At 41.0% G+C, this 26,640-nt stretch overlaps 1 protein-coding gene across 1 annotated transcript in view; it reads left to right on the forward strand.

Moving 5' to 3' along the window:
* Window positions 1–26,640, forward strand: part of PLXDC2 (plexin domain containing 2) — a 174,918-nt gene that overhangs the window by 71,456 nt on the left and 76,822 nt on the right. The window contains exons 3-4 of the mRNA XM_056857104.1: window positions 316–462; window positions 9,112–9,181. Of these exons, the coding sequence (XP_056713082.1) occupies window positions 316–462; window positions 9,112–9,181 (217 nt within the window). The remainder of the gene's footprint in view (window positions 1–315; window positions 463–9,111; window positions 9,182–26,640) is intronic.

Raw genomic sequence — 26,640 nt, forward strand, 5'->3', positions numbered from 1 at the left:
TGGTAACAATAATTAGAAAGTATGGTCATTAAAATATAAAACCTCGAATGCTGAAAAAATAAATCTGGTTTCTAAATGTTTGGGTTGGCTCATAAAGCTGAAAAAAAATAATCAAGACCTGGTTTATACCCCACTTTTCTCCCAACACAGCTTACAACATTGGTCTGCCCTCCTTCATTTTATTCTCACAACAACCACCCTGTAAGGTATGTTAGGCTGAGAGAGCATGACTGGCCCGAGTTCACCCAGGAAGTTTGAATGGCAAAGTGGGCATTCGAAGCTTGGTTTTTAGTTTGGCTTTCTTCTTCTTTTCAGGAGGATATGGACCACAATTACTACACTTCTAGGACCTATGGCCCATTTGATTCTACCAGCCGAGATCTGTGGGTGAACATAGACCAAATGGAAAAAGATAAAGTGAAGATCCATGGGATCCTGTCCAACACACATCGACAAGCAGCGGTAAGGCATTTGATATGCATTGCTGTTTGGTCCCTTTAGTTCAGTGGTTCTCAATCTTTTGTGCTCCATTCCCCCCTTTCACCGTTGTTCAGAATATAATTCCCCCCTTCCCAAGATAGTCATAAACTTTATTGAATGTCACAGATTAAATTAAAATCAAACTACAATTTTACAGATTGTACATAATATATAGGACATTACACTTTGCTGAATAGTGGTCCCAATTCCCCACCCCCACCCCAGAACTCTAAAATTCCCTCCAGGGGGGAATTCCCCCCTCATTGAGAACCCATGCTTTAGTTGATACCATAATCACTTCCTGTGGTGCATATACTGTTTATTTATTTTAAACATTTCTGTGCCATCTTTCCTCCCAAGTAGGATATCCAACATCAACCATTTAAAACATTCAAAATAAAGTATGTATTAATAATTCAGTAAAAACATATAAACAGACATAACACCAAAAACCAGGGAGGAGTTATGGGGGATATGCCAAATAGAACAAAAAATCTTCACCCCCTGGTGGACGACAACAATAGAGGGAGGCAAATGAAACTCTGTGGGGAAGGAATTCCAGATTTTGGTCCCTCAACTGAGAAAGCCCTTTCTCAGGTTGCCACCCATGTAGCCTCAAGTGTCAGGGGCACCCAAAGCAGGGCCTTTGAAGATGACCAGAGTAGATGGATAGGTTTGTATAGGAGAAGGTAGTCCTTAAGTTATGCTGGCCCCAAACTGTATAGGGCTTTACAAATCAGTATCAGCACCTTGAACTGGGCCCAGAAACATATTAGGGGCCAGTGTAGATGGAACAAGACTGGAGCAATGTGACTTATGAACCACTCCAGTCATAATTCTGGCCATAGCATTCTGTACCAACTGTAGCTTCTGGACAGTCTTCAAAGGCAGCCCCATGTAGAGTGCATTGTAGTAGTCTAAGCTAGATGTTACCAGGGCATGCACTAGTGGCAAGATTCCAACCCCCCCCCAGCCGAAATGGCTGCAGCTGGCTCACCAGCCAAAGCTAGTAAAAGGTGCCCATGGTCAGTGCTGCCTGTTTATCTATGTTTCTGTTTAGTCAAGGATGTTGAACTTTGAACCTTTAGGCTCTTTCTGGTTTTGTGTGTTTTTTTTTGCTATTTGTTATTTTTTATAAGAAGTTGCTTTAAAAGTACTAAGTTTATGTCTATATATATTCCCCCAGAAAATCATCTGTTTTCCCACATATGCCTTACATCTCACTGCAGAGTTGAAGCAAGGTTACATAGTAATGCAAAAAATATTACATAATCATGGTGCCGTTCAAATTGGAAGCTGTTTTGTCACCTGACACTGGAATTGCAGTACAAACTGACTAGCTTAACTATCACATTTAGAACCAAAAAAATAGCAGCCTTGTATTTATCCTTTACATTTGTATGAAATGCTACAGTTGCCAGAATTTTGAGAACTATTAGATCCTTGTCAAATTATTGCTGTTCAGAGTTGTTGATTCTTCTCAAATGATAACAGAGATGGTAGGTGTAATTCCATTTCCACATCAAAAATCTTCCTTGGCTAATTCTGATCACGCTCTCCTTGTAGCAAGAATACTAAACTAAGCCTCTAACTTCACAAATATAATTGAATACCACATGGCTTCCAAATGGTATTCCCATCACTAAATAAGAATTGGAAACCGTTCAAAGAAAAGAGTCAGTATCAGATATGTAAACTCAGTGTGGAAATGACATTTTCGGGGATTGTGATGGAATGGGTTGGTGCTAAATCTGCCTGAAGAGTGAGTTCTGACATTCAAAGATACCCCCCCCCACACACACACACGCATACACACTATTGCTTTGAAGGGATAGTTTGCAACTTCTTTAAAATGCCAAAGGACATACCTGAGGCTTGGTGGAAGAGAAGGCAAGAAATAAGAGAAAATTTTGCTTGACCCTCTGTTGAGTCATATCATTTCCCAAAGCCAATAAACTCAGCAACCAGGTGGCAGACAGAGAGAAGACCAGCAGAGAGAAGAGAATCTCTTTAGGATTCAAAGGAAGAGAGAGGTTATAAAGCCTCTGGATTTAGACTGACGCATCGTAATTTATAGAAACTCTCTTTTGCCAGCCAAACTGAAAAGAATAGCTAATAAAATGGATGGAGCAAAGTGGAAATGCTGGAGTTTGGCAGTTTCCTAAGTTAAGAATGAAACCGATATAGCACAATATCAGTTATATGTGATTGCTGGATACGGTTGTTTGTTTGTTAATGAAAAACAAACTGCAGTACAAATGCGAATACTTAATGGCATGGCTGTTCTGCCAACTCATCTTCTCTTGAGCGCTCTTGGAAAGTGAGTTGGGAAAGAGATGAGAACAGTGTGAAAAGCAAGTGTTTTGTCAAAGAAATTACAACTGTTTTCCAAACCAAAGCAATGCTTCCAGAACCCTAGATGTTAACTTCAATGCTTAATTCAAATTAGTCATGGGAGCTATGAACCTGGAGAACTGGGTGCATTCATTTGGTCTGGAAAAGCTGAACTGGCTGTAGCAGCCCCAAAAGAAAAAGAGAACTTTCTGATAATGAGATTGGGATGGAGAGGGTGGTGTTACATCCATAAATACTTAAGTATGTCTAGAATCAATTCATTTTGTTGAAGGCAGATATTTTGACACCACTCTGTTGTATTGTATTACTGTAGGCGGAGGCAGCCAAAAAACTTGTATAAATATATGGGGTGGGGAATAGAATTCTGACTTGTATGAGCTCAAGGTTTTATGTTTCAGGATTTTACTCTTTCCAAATCAAGCAAGCATTTTTGCAGCTGAAGCATGCACTTAGACAAACAACCAACCAGATGGAAGCGCATATTTGTTGCATACAGGTGGCCCCAGTTTAAACCCTTTGCAAGTCCACTTTAAAAGATTTCAAGTAGGAAAAGACCTACTTCCTGTGACCATGGAGAATGGCTGCCAGCCACTGCCTACAATACAGATGGGCCAGTGGTCTGACTCAGTTAAGCAAAATAGTTAAGCATATCTCAGGCCAGGCCAGTACATCCAGTGTTCGTTCCCTGCTTGTAAGATATTTAACATGAGCAGAGATTCTGCAGTTCGCCTGAGATGTGGCCACATTTGTCTACATTTCTGAAAACACTGAAAAATAGATAAAATCTGAAAGCTCACCACATGTCAGTTTTCAGTAGTACCTGGAGGTTGGCAACCCTAGTTGTACTCTTTATAAGAGATCCTAAGGCAGAATAGTATTACAAATACTCTCTTGGCCTATAGCCCTAAGGAAAGACAGGGTAAAGTGTTTTAATGATTATAAAGAAATATTATTAAACTCATATTGCAGATGGGTGAGTATGAGCTTATATGAGATCACCTTGTAAGTGCAGGATTTGAACCAGGAATGTCCCAAATCACCGCTCATTCTTTTATCCATTGTGCTACATCAGTTCTAAATACAGTAGAAGAACTGCAACTGTGCAAGCAGTTGCAGCAGAATAGGGAGTGGAGAATAGGTTGGTTGGAGACTAGCCTCTCTTGGACTCCCATCAATTGAAGTGTAGGGCTGTAGAAAAAAAAATTCGGTAAAGTTTGGCTTCGGCAAAATTCAGGACGTGCTGAAGTCCGAACTCCCCCGCTTCGGATCTGCAAAATTTGGCATGAGATCCGGAGTTCGGGGGAAAATTCGGCCGGGTCTTTGAAGTGCTGGGCGCGCCCAACACTTCAAAGATCCGGCCAAATTTAAACAGATCTGCGCCTCCCAGCTGGGGGGGGGAACAGATCTGCGCCTTCCAGCTGGAAGGCGCAGATCTGTTTAAAGCGCCCCCGCCCGGCTTCAGGGAAGCCCCGTGAAGGTGTGTGTGTGGCTCTTTAAAGCACCCCCCGGGCCCTTCAGGGAAGCCCCGTGAAGGCACTCGGGGGGGGGAGCAGATCTGCGCCTTCCAGCTGGAAGGCGCAGATCTGTTTAAAGTGCCCCCTGCCCGGCTTCAAGGAAGCCCCGTGAAGGCACGCGGGGGGGGGGTCTTTAAAGGTGGGAAAAGGCAGGTTCAGGAACGCCAAACCTGCCGAATTTATTTGGCGATCGCCCCAAATTTGCTGAATTCGGGCGTCGTTTTCCCGCCTTTTTTCAGTTCGGTTCCATCCAAACTGAAAACCCCCGAATTGCGGAAAATCTGGCTGTTTTTTCGGTTCGGACGAACCGAATCGACAGCCCTATTGAAGTATTCACAGGTGAGAATTATTTGCAATAGAAAAGAGATGAAAATCAGCACAAAGTCTCAAATTATTAAATCTGCATAGGTCACTTCCAATATGGTAATTATAAATTTAGGGACAAACATCTAGGCATCAGTCAAATCACAATATTGGTAAAAAATAGCATGCAGATAGCATAAAATCTCAATGCATGACAAATTCTGATATGGGTTTGTCTTTCAGAGTGTTTGTAATCATCAAGAGAGGCATGGGATATACTACTGTTTCTCAGTCTTTTCGTGCTATGAATTACTGAGAAGTAATTACTTTCCTGATATGCCCCACTGCAACAGCTGCGCTCATGTGAACAAAGTCTCTTGAAGGTGCCTCCCTGCAAATGGTTAAGATCAGCAGATGCCTGTACCCGGGCGTTCTGTTGTCGCTCTCATACTGTGGAATGGACTGCCTGAGGATGTCAGTAGAGCTCCCACACTTTTATCCTTCCACAGAATATGTAAAACGGAATTGTTCAGGAGCTCATTTTTATAAAAGGTGTAGGACTGTAGTCAAATGGGATTTTTCAGGAGGATGCTTTTACGAAGTGACAAGAGCTGTTTGTTATAGCACTGTTTATCGAGAGTGTTACCTTATTCTTTAGAAGCCCCATGGCGCAGAGTGGTAAACTGCAGTACTGCAGTCCAAGCTCTGCTCACAACCTGAGTTTGATCCCAACCAAAGTTGGTTGCAGGTAGCCAGCTCAAGGTTGACTCAGCTTTCCATCCTTCCGAGGTCGGTAAAATGAGTACCCAGCTTGCTGGGGGTAAAGGCACTGGCAAACCATCCCGCAAACAAAGTCTGTCTAGTAAACGTCTGGATGTGACATCACCCCATGGGTCAGGAGTGACCTGGTGCTTGCACAGGGGACCTTTACCTTTTTTTAAACCTTATTCTTACCGCACTGATTGCTAATTTCTTTAATCCAGTTTTTTGCATTTCTTATATGTTATTTTATACTTTCTTTATTACAATATTATCTAACTTTGCAATCAAGTCTTATTACACCATTTATTCTATGTATTATCTGTTCCTATTGCATTGTTTTAATTTTTGTAATTCCCCTGGAGTCTCATTGAAAAGGCTGGACTATTAATAAACTACTAATGCCACAGCAGTGCAACCCTAAATCTACTGAAGTCAATGGGTTTAGAAGGGTGTAATTTTACTTTGGATTGCACTACAATCCTACTAAGAGGCTGGGCAATGAAATACATAGTTAACATCACTTTGGCAATCTACAAGTATCTCACACAGAACATGATTGCATTCACAAAAAATAAAATTTATTCCACAGTGCTGTTTGTGGTTAAATTGAGACTTTAATCATGGTACTTGGAGGTATAAGAAAAATGTGGCCTGCAGTTTGACTTGACACCCCTTCACTGCTTTCTACTTCCTTCCACCTCTCAAGATAATAAATTTAAGGGAAAGTGGTAGCGGTAGGCTGAAATCATAAAACTGTTCCAGTGCCAAAAATCCATAGGGGCTGTCTTTTTCGATCTTGCCTGTAATATCTTCTTTGCCCTTGTAAACAGATACATATACAACAATAAAAGACATTTTCATATAATGTGATTAAGAGATGAAAATTGAAACTGTGTCTTAAGGTTTATTCTCTAGTTTGCAAGAAATAAAAATGAGTTTAATTTTGTTTAAAGCTTGCTTATAAGAAACTTCAGAAATTGAGAAGGTTGAATTAATACAGGGAAATATGAATACTGTTTAACCTACTAAACTTAAAACACATGCGGAATATTAATGAATTTGAAAATTGTTTGCTAAAACTATGGCTGAAAATAAATTTCCTCGAAAATTTAGTTTTCTCTGTTTGCAGCAACCTCCTTTGTTTGTCTACAACATGTATTTTTGCATAAATGTTCAATGAATTTGGAATCTTTTTGCAAGAGAAACTTTGTGGTTTGCCCGTAAGTTTTTGACATGTTGGTTCCCGAAGGTGAGAGGCACAACACAGATGGGATTACAATTAGTATTAAACCATTTTCTGTTGTAGGATTCGGAAGCTTCTATGATTCAGAGTACTTCAGGCAGAATTAAAAATACGAGAAAATTCTGTTTTAGTCTCTGATCATTGACTGTCTTGACTACTGCAAATTCCTTCTCTCAGGTCTTCTTTGACCCCTTCATTTCTATCTAGCACTATCATGTCTGCAGCCAAAAAACAGTGCCCATATTATTTTAAAATAGTATTAAATAGTGAAAAAGTGTAAAATAATCAGATAGAAATAGATTCTTCAGTTAGGCCTGATCTTGCGTAACGGACACTCGTTTTTGCCTTTAGTTGATATTTATAAAATGGAATTAGTTGTTTCAGTTGTATACAGAATATGTGCAAATAATTTCCACTGAAGAAAAGAAAATCTAATTTGAAGTAGCTGTAAATATTTAGTCATTAATTTCATGCCTAAGAAGTTACTAAAATACCTAATAGATGGGGAAACTAATACTTTTCAAGAGAGGGGAGGAAGTGAAACAGAAAAAAATAATAATTAAATCCAAGGGGACTGAAAAGTTAAAAATGTGTCAAACATAAGCACAGGATGGGGGAACAAATTCAGATGATTTTTAACTGGGATCAGTTGTTTGCAGTGGACAGGATGGATGGTTTTATGCCATCGATCACAATCACATGAGATCAGACACTCATACAAGGAGCGGACTGGGAAATTGAAAATTGCCCTGGAGCAAGTTAAACTGAGCAGCCCCTGCTGTGCTCCAGGCCAGCACACCTCAACTTAGTGGGATTGACAATGGGCAACTGCATTACCCCCCAAACTGGAAGCAAACTAGAAGGGCTCTGACTAATGAGGGGTCTTGGTTAAGCAGCCCCTGAGGCTTGGGCAGAGTTGCTGGGGCTTGGTCCTGCTTGCTGTTGGTCACCCTCTAAGGCAGTAGCTCTCTGGGAAATTTCCCTGTAAGCTAAATGGTTAATGTGCCCCTGTTTTACACTAATGGGCTGCTCCACAGCAAATCGCCCATTCACCATCCCTCTGCTGTATTCAGGAGGTTCATTATGGCCATCTACTCCTGGGTGGAACTCCTCCTCTCATACTATTGTGTCTGGCCATTAAGATACTTTCCCCAAGCACTGCTAATTATACTCCTGCCTGTGGAGGTGAGATTGGGGCCACCTAGAGGCTGGGCTTTTTCAATGATGGCCTTTGGAATGCCTTCCTCCACCTTGAGGCTTACCTGGCATCTACTGTACTGTCCTTTAGGCAGCAGGCTGAACATTTTCCTTTTACTCCAGCTTTAACTATCTGTTTAAAGGGAATTTCATGGTATTTTTCTACCCAGTGTTTTATGGATTTTGTTTTAGGCTGCTCAGTATATTTATGCTGTTTGTATGCCACTGGCTTGTTTTTTGATGTCTTGTTTTCAATGCTGATAATTTTGTGTTGTTGTTTTTTGTAATTTTAGAGATTGTATTACTGAAGACTTCCTCTTTGTACATTCTTAAGTTGCCTGACATAACATTCCCCTCCCCATATGGCACATTGTCATCTAAGCTATGGGTGTCCTGATGTATCGCTTGAGAGAACTATAATAGACTGCAGGCTTAGCTGGTATCTTAAACTGTGCCATGGCTTGGAGGCATGTTGGGAGGCTGAGACCATGGTGGTAGTGGGGAAAGTGGTATTCTCTGTGACTGCTATGGGAATGTTTCCAGTTATACCAGATTTCTAACTAGTATCATGCTATGCCAGTGCAGTGGTTAGGAACTGCCTGGAAAGGTGTAGGGTGTTGATTAAGCCCCATTCTTCCCCTGATGTGCTCCTGTGTGTGTATATAAACTGACTTCAAGTCGCAGCTGAGTTATGGCGACCCCTTTTGGGGTTTCATGGCAAGAGACTAACAGAGGTGGTTTGCCAGTGCCTTCCTCTGCACAGCAACCCTGGACTTCCTTGGTGGTCTCCCATCCAAATACTAACCAGGGCTGACCCTGTTTAGCTTCTGAGATCTGACGAGATCAGGCTAGCCTGGGCCACCCAGGTCAGGGCCCCCGATGTCAGGGCTCCTGACACCACCCAATTCTACACTAGTACAGGTATTACACAGTCTGGTGGCAGCTCAGTACCATCATGCCTTGGCTCCTGCATATCTCAGCCTAACAGTGGTGTAGGACTTAGTATCCTAAGCCAATTAGAGAGCCAGTTTGGGATTGCTCCCTAAATGTGATCTTCTTATATGTTTCTAGCCATACGTGTCATACAGAATTGTTTCCAATTATAGTTCCGAAAAATTATTCTGAATTGAGGATGACATGACTACTCTACAAACCTTAAGGCAAAGGCAGCAGCGAGTGGCAGAATCACATTTTAAAGTGCCTGGTTCTCTACTATTCATTACATTATTGATTTTTTTCTGGTGTTTTTCCTTGCAGAGAGTGAATCTGTCCTTCGATTTTCCATTTTATGGTCATTTCCTACGTGAAATTACAGTGGCAACTGGGGGTAAGTGGGTTCCAATCCATACATTTTGCATAATCTGACAAGAGTGTCAGATGTTCAGTGTCATTTTAAAAAAAATTATGAGAGTAGACAAAGTATGGTAAAATTTGTATTGTCCTTCACTTCTTTGTCAAGATTCTTAGGTCATCCAAATTCACTCATTGTCTCCTGTGTCAGCAAAGTAGCATAAATGGTCCTTCCATTAATCCAGAATTATGTAACTTCTTTTCCTGTTGCACTTTGGTTCTTAACTCTTGGATATATGCTGGGAAGGAAGGGAGACAAAGGTAGTTGCTAGCCATAGAAAGAAATTATAGACTTCTCTCCCCCTCTCCAATACAAATTACTAATGTATTGATGTATTGATTAATTCTTGGCATTTAATTTACTTCAGCCATGTCTGATGTTTACTGGTGGCAGTTCTGTGATTTCCCCACAGTTGCAGCCTCCACGGTCAGCAATGCTGCTTCCAGTTATTGAAATAAAAGTTGCACAATCGGCTTTTGATATCAAAACAGGGATGCAAAACTGTAAGGAGATATCAGTATGGTTCCCGTGGTATGTTGCCTCATTTTAGAATTAGTTTAAAATTGCATCGCCAATGTAATTTAAGAGAATTTATCGGAGTCAGTTTTGTAGCCATTGTATATATTTTGTCAATGTTTTATTGTTGGTTTAATATGATAATCTTGGCAAAGCCATCCATGGATGATGTAGATAAAAGCAAAGCATTCTCCATGTGTTCTTTGGAAATAGGAGGAAGTGTGTGCAAAGGACTAGTTCTGGGAAAGTGTTCAGGACTGGTGTGAAGACAGGAAAAGCCATTCAGTGTTAGCTTTTGCTTAGCACCACTATTCTCCATTTTGAATGCCTAGAAACTGCTGTCTGTAATTGTAGAGGCCTAGCAGAGACCATGAACAACAAGATGCACCTGCAGCCTGTTACCAGGCAGATAAGACCCGTTCAAAGCCGAGCCAGCATACCAGCCTAATTGGGAGCTAGTTTCATCTGTGGGAAGTTGGGAGTGGGGAATGATCTCACCCTTCACTCCTAGGACCCCGTCCAGCCTGAACCATCTAGAGGTTTCTTTGAACCACTGTTTCTGATTGGGAGTCATGGGTCATCTGACTAGGGTCCAGATTGCCATAAGTTTAGCCATGCTTATTCTGTGTTAACTATCATCATCACCTGAACTGCTTTAGCACGTTACTCTGCTCAGCTACAGCAATGCCGCAATGCAAGAAACTAAGGCCTGAACCAGTTTAGCTTAATAAGGAACTTCAGCTATGTAGTAGAGTTGTAAGTATAATTAGCAAGACTTTGTTATTTTCTTTGCCAGTGTGCCTTTAAGATTACTGTATTCGCTTTTTAATTACTTTGACTTTTTAAATTTCTTAATAAACCTTTTCATTTAAAAGGTGGTTTGAGTTCTTTGACCTGACTCGGTTACGTTACAACACAGCTGGGGCTCTGAAGAGGGCAGCCAGTCGTGATAATTGGGGAGCCCACTTCTGCACTTACCAAGGCCAGCAGATGGGAGGAGCAACTACCTGCCACCCAAGATGGTACAGCAATGTGGTGGCACCCCTGCTGCTTCCCAAGGAGCAGCTGGTAGGCCTTGGCAAGCAGCAGTGCTCAGAAGGCCAGCAGCGCTGGTAAAGCTGTACAGCTCCTCTTAAGAGCCACACCTAGTAGCTTGGCCTGTTGCCAGCTGGACAACAGACTCAGAAGATGACCAGGGGAATTCCCCCATGTGGGATGAAGCCAAACCCCCATCTCAAATCTTGTGGGAATACTCAGTCCTGTGGGATTTTTCTGGGACTTCCTGGATGGGTGGGGCTCCAGTCACTACTTTAAAAGGAGAGTCAGCTAAATAAGGTGCTAGGGGTCTCTCTGCTAGGATAGATAGGAAACTGGGTCAGTTTAACCCTCATATCTCCCAGTATTTAGGCCACAAAGACCTTTTGCAAATGACACTGAAGGGCACCCAAAGTCAGGAATCCAGCCCAGCAGTCCCAGTTTCTAACAGGAGGGCTAACAGACCCAGTAAAATACCATGTTAATAATGGGGCATACTGTTAGGTTCAGCAACATGGAGAAGAATAGTTGATTCATAATGAGAGGCAATTCTGAGGGAAGAAAGAAAACCCTGGCTTAACAAATACAACTGAGCTCCTTAAATTTGTTCAAGCTTGTGAGGCTCTTTCAATTAAAGTTAACAACCCAATGTACCAAGATAAAGAAACATTTTACAGAGCACTCTTTATTGTTTGCGCAAGGTATAAAAGTCCTCTTTTCCAGAACATCAGTTTTTCTGGATCTTCAGTTTCAGGCCACCTTTTCAGGTCACTTCTCAAGAGATAATTATATTGGCTAGCATCGAGAGATGCTGGCATCGAGCTGAACTTCACTCATTAAATAGTTCTTTCCCCTCCCCCTTACAGTCCCCAGGCCCTCCCACACCCACCCAAGCCATTGGGGAACTTTTGAGAGTGACCTAGGATGTAGGAAATGGCCTTTGCTTGAGCAAAAGTGTGTGTGTGTGTGTGGGGGGGGGGGGTTTGGATCCATCCCTTTGTCTTTTATTTTAGAACTCCATATTCTCCTTACAGTTGTTCCAGAAGAAAGTATAAGTCAGTGACCTCTATCTTTATACTTGCTGTGCTTCTGGGTTAGCACTACATTTGTGAAATGGAAACAGAATTCCACCCTGTGTAAAGTTGATTGTTAACATAAATCCATTTTGCTTCTATGAATGGTGCTAACTTTACAGTTCACTTTCAAAGAACTTCAGTAGGGGATTATGATTTTTGCCTCTCAGTTAGTAAAAAAAAAGAGAAGGAGAAAGATCAAATGGAGTGATCTGGGAAATTAGTGTAGCCTTGCCCTCAATTGATGTTTTACCAAGGTTATTGTGAGGTTAGTCCATTTGTAGTGTCATTATTAGTATGATCAATCAAATCTGGGTCTTCTGGAGGTGGATGTCTGTCATGTGGGATTCCTGCATATGCTAATGGTGGCACCTTTTGATCTCAGAAAAACCACTAGAGGTCTTCAAGCTCTCTAATTATACAAAAACCTTCTGACAGAACATTTCAGATAATTTTAATTGTAAAACCTCTGAAATTCTCCCTGTCTAAATTTCACTTTAGAACTCTGAATTATGACTTAGCCAGCTTCTATCCAGAGTTATACTAATGCTTTTGAAATCTTCCAAGTTTGATTTCAGGGATAGCAGTGTCTCCCAAATCAGTCTCTGTGTCAGTCATGTCACATGAAGAGTGTCCCCTACATGTGAAGAACTAGAACATGAGTCCTAAGTTAAAAAGGGTTTGCCTGAGTCTGTTTAGAGATGGCTCCCAGTTTTAGAAGAAGAAGAGTTGGTTTTTATATGCCAACTTTCTCTACCACTTAAAGGAGAATCAAATCAGCTTACAATCATCTTCCTTTCCCCTTCCTACAACAGACACCCTATGAGGTAGGTGGGGCTGAGAGAGCTGTGACTACCCCAGTCACCCAGCTGGCTTCATGTGTAGGAGTGGGGAAACCAGCCCAGTTCACCAGATTAGCTTCTGCTGCTCATGTGGAGCAGTGGGGAAACCAACCCGGTTCTCCAGATTAGAGTCCACCACTCCAAACCACCACTCTTAACCACTACACCATGCTGGCTCTTTAAATCTCTTAAATTTAGTACTTTAAATCTCCCAAGGAAAGAAAGATGAAGGAAGACAGATATTTAATCAGAAAGTAACTTTATTGACCAAACCAAGATACCAAATACAAAGAGGGAGACCAGGACAGGAGCACAAACAGTGAGACTCAATATAACAATAATTTACATTTAGCAATAAAAAATCACTTTGCATGGTCGTAATGTTCAGTCATATTACTTTAAACTAAATATCCAACTAATTAACATTGCTTTTAATCCAGATTATGTGGGTTTTTTTCTCACATGGTGAGCCTAGAGAAAACCAGCTTGAACATTTTAGAATGGAAAGAGGAAGAGTCCTTAGTGGGGTGGGGGTGGGTGGGCAATGCTTGAAGGTTGATTGGCTGAATTCTAGCCGGTAAAATCAGGAGAGGGGAAAAACTAAGAGGTGGATAGGAAGATCTGGAGGGGGAATTCCAGGAAGGGAAGCAGAATGAGAGGGAATGATCCAATTATTTTAGCATTCAGTGGTTGTGGAAGAACTGTGGGAAGCACTGGAAGAAGGGAGCAGGACCAGCTACAAAAATGAAGGACTTCTACTGCCTTGAGCCAAGAAGAAAAATGAGGTATAAATATTCAAACTAAATAAAATTATGTGCCTGGATTTACCTAGGAACAAATAGGGGAAGCACTGCTATTGACCAAATTTGGAACAGAATTAGGAATTGCAACAGCGTTGGACCAAAGGAGCTACCTGGTGCTTGCTTCGGCAGCACATATACTAAAATTGGAACGATACAGAGAAGATCCAGCTACCCAGTGGAGAAATTTAGATTGCTCTGTGATTGGTGCAGTTTTAGGATCTGAGACCCCATTGGTGCAAAAATTCCCCATTGGTTTCAAAAATAAAAGACACTGGAAGTGTACCTAGACATTATGGAGAATTCCTTCATTGGAGTTCCAAAGCAAAAAGCTCAAACTTGACTCAGGATCGCTGCCTATGTAGGAATGTTAATCCTTTCTCCTGTGCCACTGTTTTAACCTTAAATGGCCCCGAGGAACCTCCATTTTCTCCAGTAGGAGGAGACTCACTGGAGCAATATATGGATGCCTTTAGTTTTCTCTCAATAGAGTTAAAGGGCATAGCCATTTCAGATTGAGTTGATAATATGGAATAAAAGGGTTAAGCTCTCCTTCTTCCCATGCCATGGTTCTGAGCAGAATTGGGGCTTGGGAATCTAGTTGAGCCCCAAGAGAGAAGAAATTCAGAAAAGTGTTTTGGACTTGGAATGGAGTTTGTCTGCCTGTTATATTGTAGTTTATAATGTGTGTTCCGCCAACTTTCTTATCTGAAGGTGCAGAGCTTAACTCTATATGTTTTATTAGACAGGCCCTGAGTAATGTATTCTTCTACCAGCTTGCTTGGAAAAGGAAAACAGTCTGACAGTGCTGGCCAACCCTAGGTAGCATCTTCTTTACCTGCTGAATGGTCCAGAAGTCCCTTTTACAGAAAAACACTTAGCTGACTGATGTAATCAACAACCAGTTGCAAAACTGAAATGAGCTGTCAGGAGGAATAGAAGGGCTTGCTTTCTCTGTTCTGTTCTTTACCATTTTGCAATCAACTTAGATATTAAAGGTTGCCTGCACTTACAGAAGCACTTTTCACTTATTATCTATTTTAGTGACAGAACAAAAGCTGGTCCTTCATCAGAAGTCAATTAATTTGTTTTCCTCACATCTCATTCAGATGTCTTCATTACCATTTCCTCAACAAACACATCTGAGGAGGTATGGAAAGAGGCTGGTAGAACGGAGAACCAGTTCATGGATTTTAATAAGAGAGACTGCCTTTAAGGAAGATGTGGTACTTGCCTCCAAACTTTGCTGTTCTTTTTAGGATAACCTCTGTCTTTGCCAAACAGCACACTCTGATGAACCAGTTTGTAGGACAAAGTTCCTTATTTAGTATTTTCCTCCATTTATACTCTACCATTTGGCTTCCCACAGCCCTTCATGTTCCATCATGGTGCAGATTACTTAATAAGTAGGATTGCCAGCTCTGGCTTGGGAAATACCTGGAGATTTTCAGGGCAGAGCCTGAGGAGGGAGGGGTTTGGGGAAGGGATGGACTTCAATGGGGTATAGTGCCATAGAATCCATCTTCCAAAGTAGCCATTTTCTCCAGGTGAACTGATCACTATCAACTGGAGATCAGTTGTAATCCCAGGAGTTCTCCAACTAGTGTCTGGAGGTTGGTAACCCTATTAATAAGGCAACTATAATCATAGTTTGGCTAATACTTTAAAGTGTTCAAAAACACTTTTTATACAAGTCTGTTATCTTTGTAGCAAGACAAGTCAATATTACTGTCCCAATATTGAGGAGGGGGGGAAGACTGAGGAAGCAATCCTAAGCAAGTCTACTCAGAAGTAAGTCTCATTTTATTCAGTGGGGCTTGCTACCAGGAAAATGTTCTTAGAATTGCAGCCTTAGTTCAGTTAGTGTGCTGAGAGAGATTTTGGTTCAAGGGGGTTCCCATAATCACATGGCATGTTCTCATAGCAATGCTGCCAATCTCCAGGGATATAACTTACCCAAGTGATATCTGACAAAGCATTTCAAACTATATCTAGCAAACATTGTTTTAAAGGCATAATGCTTGATTTTTTGTTTTGTTTTAGTCAAAGTGTTTTAGTTCTAGCTGTTCTAAAGAAGGGTGTGTTGAACACTGCTCAGAAAGCATGCTTAGAATGAACCCAGTCCAATCCTGCAAAAAGAAAAAAATACTTCGAAACATCCAAATAAAGGAGTGAACAGGAGCCACTAGCCTCACATCTTTGTCTGGTCACAAAGCATATAAGCAGGCTCCAGCCAAGTTTTTTCCCCCACAATAATAACCTCCAGGACAAAACAAATAAAAGCTTTTCCCTGTGTTGTGAGTTGAGAAGGGAATCTCTAGAAACTGAGAGGGAAGATCTCATTATACCAGTTGAGAGAGATCCATGTAAACCTCCTTAACCTTTTACTGTTAAGTAATCATAAGGAATGTTGAGGTGGGTGATAGAGATAAAACTATCTTTGGGATTGCCCTCTTCCCAACAGCAAAATGTGTAATATCATCTACATTCTCTGTGTTTTCTGTCGTTTCCATGGTAACGCAGCTAAAAATTAATGGATGAGTTGTGGTACAAGCCTTGCAATGTCTTGCCCACCAGGTAAAGTTTATAACAAAATAAAACACTAGAGTTATCAACATTCTGCAGATAGTTTCTGTAATGAAGCATGCTGCGATTGCACACATTGGCCATTAACGCATGGGCAAGATGTCTCCGGTTAATCTCTCATCTCACACTATTTTAATCTGGGATCATAAAGGTAAACGCACGTCCGTCTCCCATCCCTCATTATGTGCATCACCCGATGCTCCATGCGTTTGGGACATGGGATAACGTGGGATATTCGGGGAGTGCTCCATGGCTACCGACGTCATTACATCACAGTCACGTGATTGTGCGTGCTTGGCGTCTTCCTTTTTTTTCTTCTCCCCCCTAGAATGATATGCCGGTATACCAACGCAACTCACTTCAGGACGTTAGTTTTTCTCCTGCCCTCCAGCTCTGCAGCAAAAAGCAGAGCTCTCCGGCCCTCAGCTCCGCCATCTCCGTTTTTGAGGCGGCAGGAGGCTCGGAAGCTCGGGGCAGGCGCGGCTAGAGCGGGGAACACTGAGTCCGCCGGCCAGCTGAGCGGCGGCTCGGCGGGTATCGCGGGAGCCGTGAGAGACAAGTGGATGCTTGGGCCATCTCATCAGGCTTAGCAGCGTCGCCCACTCGCTTTCCTGGCCAGGGGAGGGGCGGTCTTGAGCCCCTGAGGGGAGTGAGCCTGTGAGGGAGAGGCGCGGCCTTGGCGCAAGGCGTACACTGGGCCTGATGTCAGCGGGTGGCTGATCTACCGGAGGAGCCCCCCCTCCTCTCTTTGGCGAGGAATTTCACACACACACCCCTCTTTAGGGCGGCCAGGCGCTAATTAAAAAAAATCACTCCCGGTTGCGTTTGGCCGGGTGATTATCACACACACGCACACGCTGGCACGCACGCACACACGCAGTCTTGGGTGGCAAGGACTAATGGAATATCAACCCGGAAGCGCACACATGACGAAACAACCGGATTTATCTCGATTGTGATCTGTATTTCACGATAAGACTGGTCTTGGAAAACACGCAAGTAAATCGCGCTTGTGGTAGATTTAATCCGCAGAGCGGGGACAGCGTGCGTGTGACCACTGGAAAACCGCTACATTGGGGGGGAGAAGCAGATCAAATTGGTCATGCGTTAACGGCCATTGTGTAGATAATATTATATCACATAATTCCCAAATCTATTCATGCTCATTTCTTCAGCTAACAACCTGGGCTTAGTATATTCTGTACTAAAAATAATATCAAAAGCCTTTGCCAAAGTAAGCCAAATCCTATGCCAAAAGAGCATGGATTCGGCAACTTGTATAAACCATTGGAGACAATATTTGTATAATTATTGCTGAATTTATTGTTGCTCAGCTGATCCCTTTCAGTGTTTTCTTTCTCTTTCATTGACCATTGGTTTGAGACCAGCATTTTTGCCTTCCTATCTCTGACGTGATCTGTATTTTTCTACATAAATATTTGGTACCTTCCCCTCCTGAATTTCTGCAGAATAATGTTTTCTGGTGACAATGTTTGGGAATACCAGTGATGGGGACTGGCAAACCTTTTTCATAGCTCAAGGACATAAATGAAGGAAGCACAACTGAGTTGTATGTGGTACTGGTCAGCACCTACGCAGTCCTGAAGGTGTCAGCCCCTCTACTATCTCCTCTATGCATTCTCTGTCCTAAGATCCTACTATCCGTAAACCTCCCTTTCCCATATCCAAGAGAGGAGTGAGGAACAGGAATTTTTTTCCGTTTGCTTCCCCCATTGAAATTAATTTCTATTTATGGTGTATATATGAGGGCGAGGGATCAACTAGGAAGACTGATCAGGAATGGAGAGAATAGGTGGACGCAAGGTAAATTAAATGTTCACATGACTAGAAAATTTCAAGACAACTTTTTGGTTGCAGATCCACTGAGTCTGAAATCCAAAGCACCTAATTGTTTCTTGTCAGAGGACAGTACCTCAGCCTTTTAAAACCCACTATTTATCAAAAAGGCTTGTTTTATGGCATGTTCAAAATACAGCTAGAAAGCTTCATGTTTGATAACTCATTTTTCCCAAAGGCATTCCACAGCTGGGGTCTTGTTTGCTAAAATAGGAGTACCACTTGTGTAGAAACAGCAGAGGTTACTGAACATCAAATTAAAATAATAGAGGAGAAAATATCAGGATAACACACACATTCTCTAATTAACATGTGAGGTTGGCTGAGAAAATAACATGTCACACTGTGTGAAGTTCAGTTTTAAACAAACTCAAACCACAGGAGTAGCTTAATTAAAACTGGAAGCTCCTTTAAATGAAAACCTAATGAAAGTCAACACGGCGAGAGAGACAGAGTGAAAACGAGAGGGGGGGAACGTATTTTAGAAAGAGCTATATTTATTTTATTTAACATGTCTCCATGACCTTCCTCGAAAGATCTCAAAGTAAAATTCATGGAGATCCTTTGGAGGAGGATTAAGCTGAGAACAAAGAACTAAAAATGAAGCTGTCAGTTTCCATATATATATATATATATATATATATATATATATATATATATATATATATATATATATATATATATATATATATATAAATATTAGAACCATCAAAGTCCAAGAAATATTAGAACCATCAAAGCAGGAAATGCACAGAATAATGGAAGCCACTATTATCAACAGCAAACAATATATGCATAATTCATGAAAGAAAGACACCACAAGTCAATTGCTAATTTCTGTTGAATTTGATTTTTTATGAATTTTGCCTTGTTGTATATATAAAACTGTACGTTTAATTTTGTTGATTGAAAAGGCACTATGAAGCAATAGTGTAATCTGAGGAAATTATATTTATAAACATTGATATAAGTGAATCATTAGCCTACATCTGTGATTTTTGAATAAAACCTCCAGGTGCAGGCTGGAGTTCTTCCAGAATTACAACTGATCTCCAGACCACAAAGAAAGAGTTCCCCTAGAGAAATAGCAGCCTCAGAGAGTAGACTCTGTAGCATCACATCTTTTCTGAGATCCCTCCTCTATCTTTCTTCACCTCAGGCTCCATCCCCAAATATCCAGGATTTTCCCAACTCTGAGTTGGCAATTTTATCAAATAATTGAAAAATCAAAATGGAAGCTGACATGCATAAATAGTAGATGTGTAAAAAAATGTAGACCTCCTATATTGATAAGCTGATTTGGAAATTGGTTGTTTGTTCATCACCTCTGAATATCTAGCCACTGTGACCCATTTGCCAAAATATGAGTTGCTGCACTTAATTTTAAACATGTGAATTTGAAATCATTCATGGAACTAAGAGAAGAGTACTGGGGGTGCCAACTTGGTCGTTCATCAAGGTACCAACTACATCAGACCTATGTAGTTTTCTCAGAATTATTATGTGGATATCATATAAACAAATAAATACTTGTATAATATATGGATTAAAAAAAAGAAAGCTACAGTAAGTGTTATTATTACCAAGTGCTAGTTTAGTTATTGTTACCCCAATTTCCTGACTTCAAATGTTATTGGGATTCATGCTGTTTTGTGGTCAAGGACGTGTCAGAACTTTTTTTTTTTACAACACCTGGGAAGAATTTGGAACGTTAATTAAAATAGGCTTTCTAAACCAGCATGCAGCCGAATGTCAATTATTGTTAATTCTGCAACATTTATTCTGTACATTTTAGGAAAGAATGGAATGTCAGATTAGTTAAATTTTGTAATGTGAGCATGATGCTCATAATCACTGTGCCATTAAAAAAACCCTGAAGTGCTTTTAACAACCTCTAATAACAAGTTGATATTATTTGTGAGTCTCTTTTAGTAGCTATTATAAACAAGGTTGCCAAAGGACCTGGGGGAAAAAAAGTTGTATCCCTTTAATAGAAGCATATTGTGTTCATGGCCTGGAAGTAAATTATTTCACCTGGTAAATGGTGATGGACAGTGCTTCCATGTTGCAGCTGACTTATGGCAACCCCATAGGGTTTTCAAAGCAAAGAGATGAACGGGGGGGGGGGGGGGTTGCCATTGCCTGGCTCTGTGTAGCAGGCCTGAACTTCCTTGATTGTCTCCCATCTAGTACTAACGTGGGCCGACTCTGCTTAGCTTCCAAGGTCTGACAAAATCAGGCTAGCCTGGCTGTCCAGGTCAGAGCATTTGGTAAATAACATTCCATTAAACAGATGGGACTTTTTTTCTCTTCCAGGCAGGTGTTAAACCCAATTACAGAGTTGTGGTGCCACTATGGAGAAGGCCCAGCACCAAGCAATGCAAGATTTTACTTAATGCAAAAAAAAGAACTTTATCTAGACTTATATCCACAAGGCTGAAGGAGAATTTTCTAAAGTGCTTGTTTTAGTGACATAAACTGGCTACTATGTATAGAATATGTATTCTGTATAGACATGTACAAGATCATCATTGGAGTTGTGGCTCATCTGGTGATTTTTGTTCCTAGTTTCTGTTGAAATTCCCCTGGAGTTCCCTTGGAGGAAACAGCAGCTTTGGAGGGCAGCCTCTGTGGCATCACATCCCCCACTCAAACTTCACCCGTTTCCTCCTCACGTATCTGAAGAAGCTTCTCTTGTTGTAGTGAGCATCCCTGGCCAGCCTCAGTTTGCCTCTCTGAGCCTTGGCCTCTCTGATGGCTGACTTACAGAGCCCAGCAACCGACAGATACTTTTCCACAAATGTCCTTCCCTCCATTTCTTGAACATTTGCTTTCCCTTCCTTAGCTCATTATAGAGTTCTCTGTTTATCCACATTGGCTTCTTGAATCCCCTGTCATGTTCCCATCCTGCTGGAATAGCAATGGGTTGAGCTTGCAAGAGCTCTCGTTTTAGGAGAGCCTAAAGTGAAGTGAAGTTCATGTGTTTGCTGTGGCACAGTAGAGACATGTAGAGAGCCAGCTTGGTGCAGTGGTTAAGAGCAGCAGAGTCTAATTAGAGAAATTGGTTTGATTCCCCACTCCTCCATGAAGCCTACTGGATGACCTTGGGCCAGCCACAGTTCTCTCAGAACTCTCTCAGCCCCACCTACCTCAAGGTGCCTGTTGTGGGGAAAGGAAGGGATTGTGATTGCAAGATGCTTTGAGACTCCTTAAGGTAGAGAAAAGTGAGGTGTAAAAAACAACAACTCTTCTTCTAGAGCAGGGGCCCTCAACCTTTTTTGAGCCGGTGGGCACCTCTGGAATTCTGAATGGCTGCCACAAAATGGCCGCTGTAGGCAGCGGAGCCAGCCACAAAATGGCGGCTGCAGCTTACCCTCAGTCACATATAAGAGGAAGGCTTGGGAGAAGGCAGAGGCTGTTAAACAAGAGCAACAACTGTAATAGTGAGCAGCAGAACTTTCTATTGAGAATAATCTCTAGCAGATACACTGTGAGTAGTGAATAGTTTTTTCAGTACTAAAAGTGAACATTAAGGAGGGACAGGTCAACAGGGTAATACTTGTCTTGATCATTTTGTGGGAAGAGAACAAACACCACGTATCTTCCAAGCTATACCTTTGTGTTTACCTTGTCATGTGTCCTTCCTTTCATTTTCTAGCCTCTGCCTTCTGCTCTGTTCACTTAAATGGTTGCTTCAAAGAAAGAGGTAATTCCTGTGTCAGTCACACTGTGGTTTAGTAGCAAGTTGACAAACAGTCTGGATGTTGAAGGTTTGGCTGAGTGATTTTATGAAATGAGAATTGAGGGTTCTGACCTGAACTTTATTGATTTTCATTTAAGTATAGTGTACAGTAGATTACGTTATAGACTCAGTAATTCCAGTCAAGAAAGCCTTTACTCCACACTCTGAAAATGGATAGGAAGACACATCAGAAAGATGCATCTTAAGCCGCAGTAAGTTGGAAAAAAGACAGAATTGAAAAGCTGTTAAGCAAACAGTCCATGGATCATGTTTATACAAATAGTTCCTGGAAATTGGAGGATATAAAACGTATACATTTGTCCTGATCTACACTAATTGCTGAAATATTTTCATCTACCAAAGCATATGACAATCATGAAGGAATGTTGAGTGGAAATCCGATGCTTGGATGAAAGCTGGGGTAGCAGAGGCTAAGAGATGGAGATGTGATCTAAGGAGGCTTGGGTTCAAATGTCATCACCATTCATCATGTGACTTTGGGAAATCTCGTTCTCTGAGCCTCGGTCCCAAACTGTGGGAATCAATAATACTGATCTGATTTATAATCCTGATGTTATGTGTGTGAAAACATTTCCAGCAGGAGAGGTTAGTCTACAACTAGAAACTGCTTTCCCTATTAAAAATAGAAACACATTTTCTCACAACCCACACAAGTTACTGGATTTTGTGTTTAACACTCTGTAGGGCACTTTGATTTCTAGACCTCATGTGAATAAAAGTGCTAGAACAATGGAAATAAGTACACAAGAGGTTTGTTTGTTTGTTTTAGATCTTGATGACCTCGTTTTCGGGGAGGGGTGCTGTAGCTCCACATTTAAGAGGAGAACATTAAGAAATAAAGCATTTAATTTTCAAAGGCTTGAGAAGGCGAGGGGGAAGCTAAGGAGCTCAGCATAAAGTCTTCTGTTTGGTTGAAGTTATGTTAAAGGGTTTCTTGTGTTAAAGGGTTTCCTATGATATGAGAAAACTTCCAAATAAGAAAAGAAAGGGAAGGCTTGCAGCATCAAGGAAGTATATTAGAGATGATGTTTATTACTTTATTGGAAGGTCATGTGACAAGAGAAAACTTCATTATTTAAAAGCTAATGTCATGGAGTAGGAATGTGAGAACTGCGAGGAGGCACTGTGCCTTTAGCATCTTGATAGGGCTGAAATACTTTGAACAATGGTCTTAAAGGCTTTTTTATTCCCTTAACGGATGAATTCTTTGTGTGGTTTCACTGTGCCAGTTAGTATCTCTTTCTTGGCCCTCTTCCCTGGTCTCCCCTTCTGGCTCCCATTTCGTTCCATCCTCACCTTTGTCATCCCTGCTTTTCACCCTTTTGACTGCCATCTTGTACTCTTTGCCTTCCTCTGATCCTGCTGGCTTTGCTTCTTTCTTCCCCACCTGTGTGGTAAGAAGATGAGAAAAGAGGTAGAGAAAAAGAGGAAGCAACCCACACTGACAGCTGAGATTTCACAAGGTAGTCTCCTGGGTTTGCAGAAATATCTGCTGTAAGCCTGATGGGCTCCACTTGTGGATTTTTGGATTCTCAAGGTGGTCCACCCTTGGCTATTAGATATATTATCATAGGGTTTTTGAAGGATCCTAGTTCTTCTACTATAGGATACTGCCCTGTGGGATCATGCATTGTCTCTTTAAAGTGATTTCTTGTTTCTGCAATAATGGTTAAGACTAACCATTCCCACTTAAATGGGATTGTTGACCAGCCTCCAACCAAATTTAGGAATCCCAGTTAAGCTGGGAACCCTGTTAGCCCTAACCATGATTCGAGTCATTGTCAATGTATATCTTCACTTCATCTTAGAGGAAAAGGGGAATTCATTTAAGGACAGAAGAGACTCAAGCAGGGATGGAAAGCATGATCGTATAGTTGTTACGGTTTAAAGACTGGTTCCATTATGAGTGCTGGGACCCAAAGGAAGCTTACTGTTCCTTCATGATATATGTTTTCTTTCTTTGGAAAGCAAGTGGTTTTTTGTGGCAAGTGTGAGATAATTGCATGTCATAATCATCCTGTGTTAAGTCCAACCATAAGTGCACTGTAACCTGCAATCTGTACAAAGAAGTGGAAATAGCTGTGCACATAACCCCTAATTTCGTAGTGCTTACTTGGAAGGTAGCATAGATATGCTTTGCCACTGCTTGTAAAGTACCATATGATTAAATTACCACATTTGGCATGCAGAGTAGCATGTTATTTGGATTCCATAAAGTACTGTTATAATGAAATGGTCATTCATTCATTCATTCATTCATTCCCTCATTCAGTGCTTTCTCAAATAACTTTATGTTTTACTTCTATCTGAATGGTCATCTTTAGAATTCAATATATTATTTCTATGTTTAAGATGTATCTAAAGTTCTTTTGCAAGGCCATTACACTCTTGCACATGTATTTATGTGTCAACTGAGCCCATGCACAGATACTAGGATAGGACTGGAAAGGCCCATGAGGCAGCAGCCTTGCTGAAGCTAAGCTGGTTAGGGTCTGGTGTAAGAGGCCTCCTGTGAACAAATGCCGTATTGAGTCTCGTAAAAGAGGAATGGTCGGGATATAAAAGTAATAAAATTATAATATAGAAAATCTAGCATACATTAGCTCCTCTGTCTTGATACTTGCCTGAAGTTGTCTTTAGGTAGGCTAATACAGTAAAATGAATAATATATTATGACCCACCCATGTATGTACATGGAAAACAAAACAATGGCCCACAGACTGGAAGTGTTACATTTACATTCCAGTTCTGCAGACATCAAAGACTGCAGCAACTATCAGACCACCACATTGATTTCTCACACGGGTAAAGGGATTCTCAAAATCTTACAATGAAGGCTGTTATCATATATGGAACAAGAAATGCTAGATGTTTAAGCCGGATTCAGAAAAGGAAGAGGCACTAGGGGATCATATTGCAAATTTCCATTGGTTGCTGGAGCATACGAGGGAACTTTAGAAGAAAATCAGCTTGTGTTTCGTAGATTACTGCAAAGTTTTTGACTGTATGGATCATTAAAAGTTGTGGTTGGTTTTAAAAGAAATGGGTGTGCCACAACATCTGATTGTTTTGATGTGTAACCTGTACTCTGGACAAGATGCTACTGTTAGGACAGAATATGGAGAAACAGAATGGTTTCTAAGGCAAAGGTTCCAGACAATTATATATTTTATCACCGTATCTCTTCAGTCTATGTGCTGAACCTATAAGGAGAGCTGGATTAGATTTAGATGATGGTGGAGAGAAAATTGGTGGAAAAAAACTTTAATAATCTGCGATATGTAGTTGACACCAAGAACTCTCCCTAGAAGCTAAAATGAACTGAGGCTATTGTACTTTAGTCACATTATGAGAAAACAAGAGTCACTGGAAAAGATAATAATGCTAGCAAAAGTTGAAGGCACCGGGAGCATGAGATGGATTGACTCAACCAAGGTAACCATGGCCCTCAGTTTGCAAGGCAAAGAACTGGCCAGCCATCCTTGATGCCTTTGCAAACGCAATCCCATCTTTAGGTTAAAGCCTACCAAGAGCTTTCCAACCAATGTTTTCTCTGTGTCATCTTGATTTAGTTTTTGCTTATTCGTTTTCAGTCACTTGAACATCACAGACAACATGGCTTCCAGAGTTACAGAATGGACTTTCAATCCCCCCACCCACCCACCCCCACCCTAGGCCTCCTAGAAATAGATCAGTTCCATTACTCTCCAAGATCAGATCTTTCTAATTGGTCCACTGCCTCCAGCAGGATGGAATACCACCATATATGCCTCCAGCACATAATGGTTTGACATCTTGAAGAATGATTATTCAAATTGTTGATTATTCAAATTATTATTCTTATTAAATTATATTCTTATTATATTAAGTACACAGCTACAAGCCATTTTCATCCTTGCTTTTAGTACATGGGTGTTTGGGTAGTATTTATCAAAGTAGTTTGACTAGTGGAGTTAACACTAATATATATGAAATGCATGCAGGGATTCACAAACCAGCAACAGACCCGTCATGTAAATACCAGTAAAGTGAGGCTAGCCACAGGATGCCACTTAGAGAAATGCTTGAGCACCGGTAGGAAAGGAGCTGTGCAATTTCTGTCTGATCAAACTATTCCACTGACTATAGAAAAGCTTAGGCAGATTCCATCTGTATACTTCCTGTAAGCATTCCTCCTGTTCATGTGACTGCAAGCAGGGAAGAGAATGAGACTGGGGCAGTCACATGGCTGGGGGGAAGGTTTACAGAGTATAATGGGATTCAGCATTTTTTGTATAATACTATTCTTGGATGCCACCTATGTGCCAGAGTACAGTCACCCTTGTTTTTTTTGTTTTTTTGTTTGTTTGTTTTTAACCATTGGTATCTCTTGGCACATCTTCAACATACCTAGCCAATAGTGATCCAAGATGTGAAGGAATCTTATTCAAATGTGTCTTATGTTTTCCATGGACATTTTTAAAATAATAATAGCTGCTTTACCATAATCCGCCACCTCCTTTTAAAAGAAATTAACTGAGTAATTAATTGAGAAATTAACTGGCGTGCAAGCTGATTCTCTTGTTTGTTTGTTTGGAAGTAAGGACCATTAAATTCAATGGTGTTTAGTCCGTAGTAAATAAGCGTAAGGATCACAACCCTAGCCTGTCTAATTGCATGTGTCCCTGAACACTGGGAAGTAAGCTGAGCAGATATAAATCATCTTCTCGTTGAAATAAATCCACATGCCTTTGTTATAAAATATGTAGCAGACTGAGACCTGAATGATGCAAAAGGTTGCTCATTAAAAGGTAATATGCAAGTATTCAGAGGATCTGTGTTTCTTCTTCAAAGAAGCCTTCTTTTGTAACAAAAACTGAATAGGGTTTTGGCTGTGTAGTGCAGTGTAAAGAGCTGCTAGGCCATCAAACCAATGCCTAGAGGAAGAGAAAACTGATCTTGGTCACAATGCAGCAACGGAAGT

The sequence above is a fragment of the Euleptes europaea genome, chromosome 11 (assembly GCF_029931775.1).
Source record: "Euleptes europaea isolate rEulEur1 chromosome 11, rEulEur1.hap1, whole genome shotgun sequence".
Classification (NCBI taxonomy): domain Eukaryota; kingdom Metazoa; phylum Chordata; class Lepidosauria; order Squamata; family Sphaerodactylidae; genus Euleptes; species Euleptes europaea.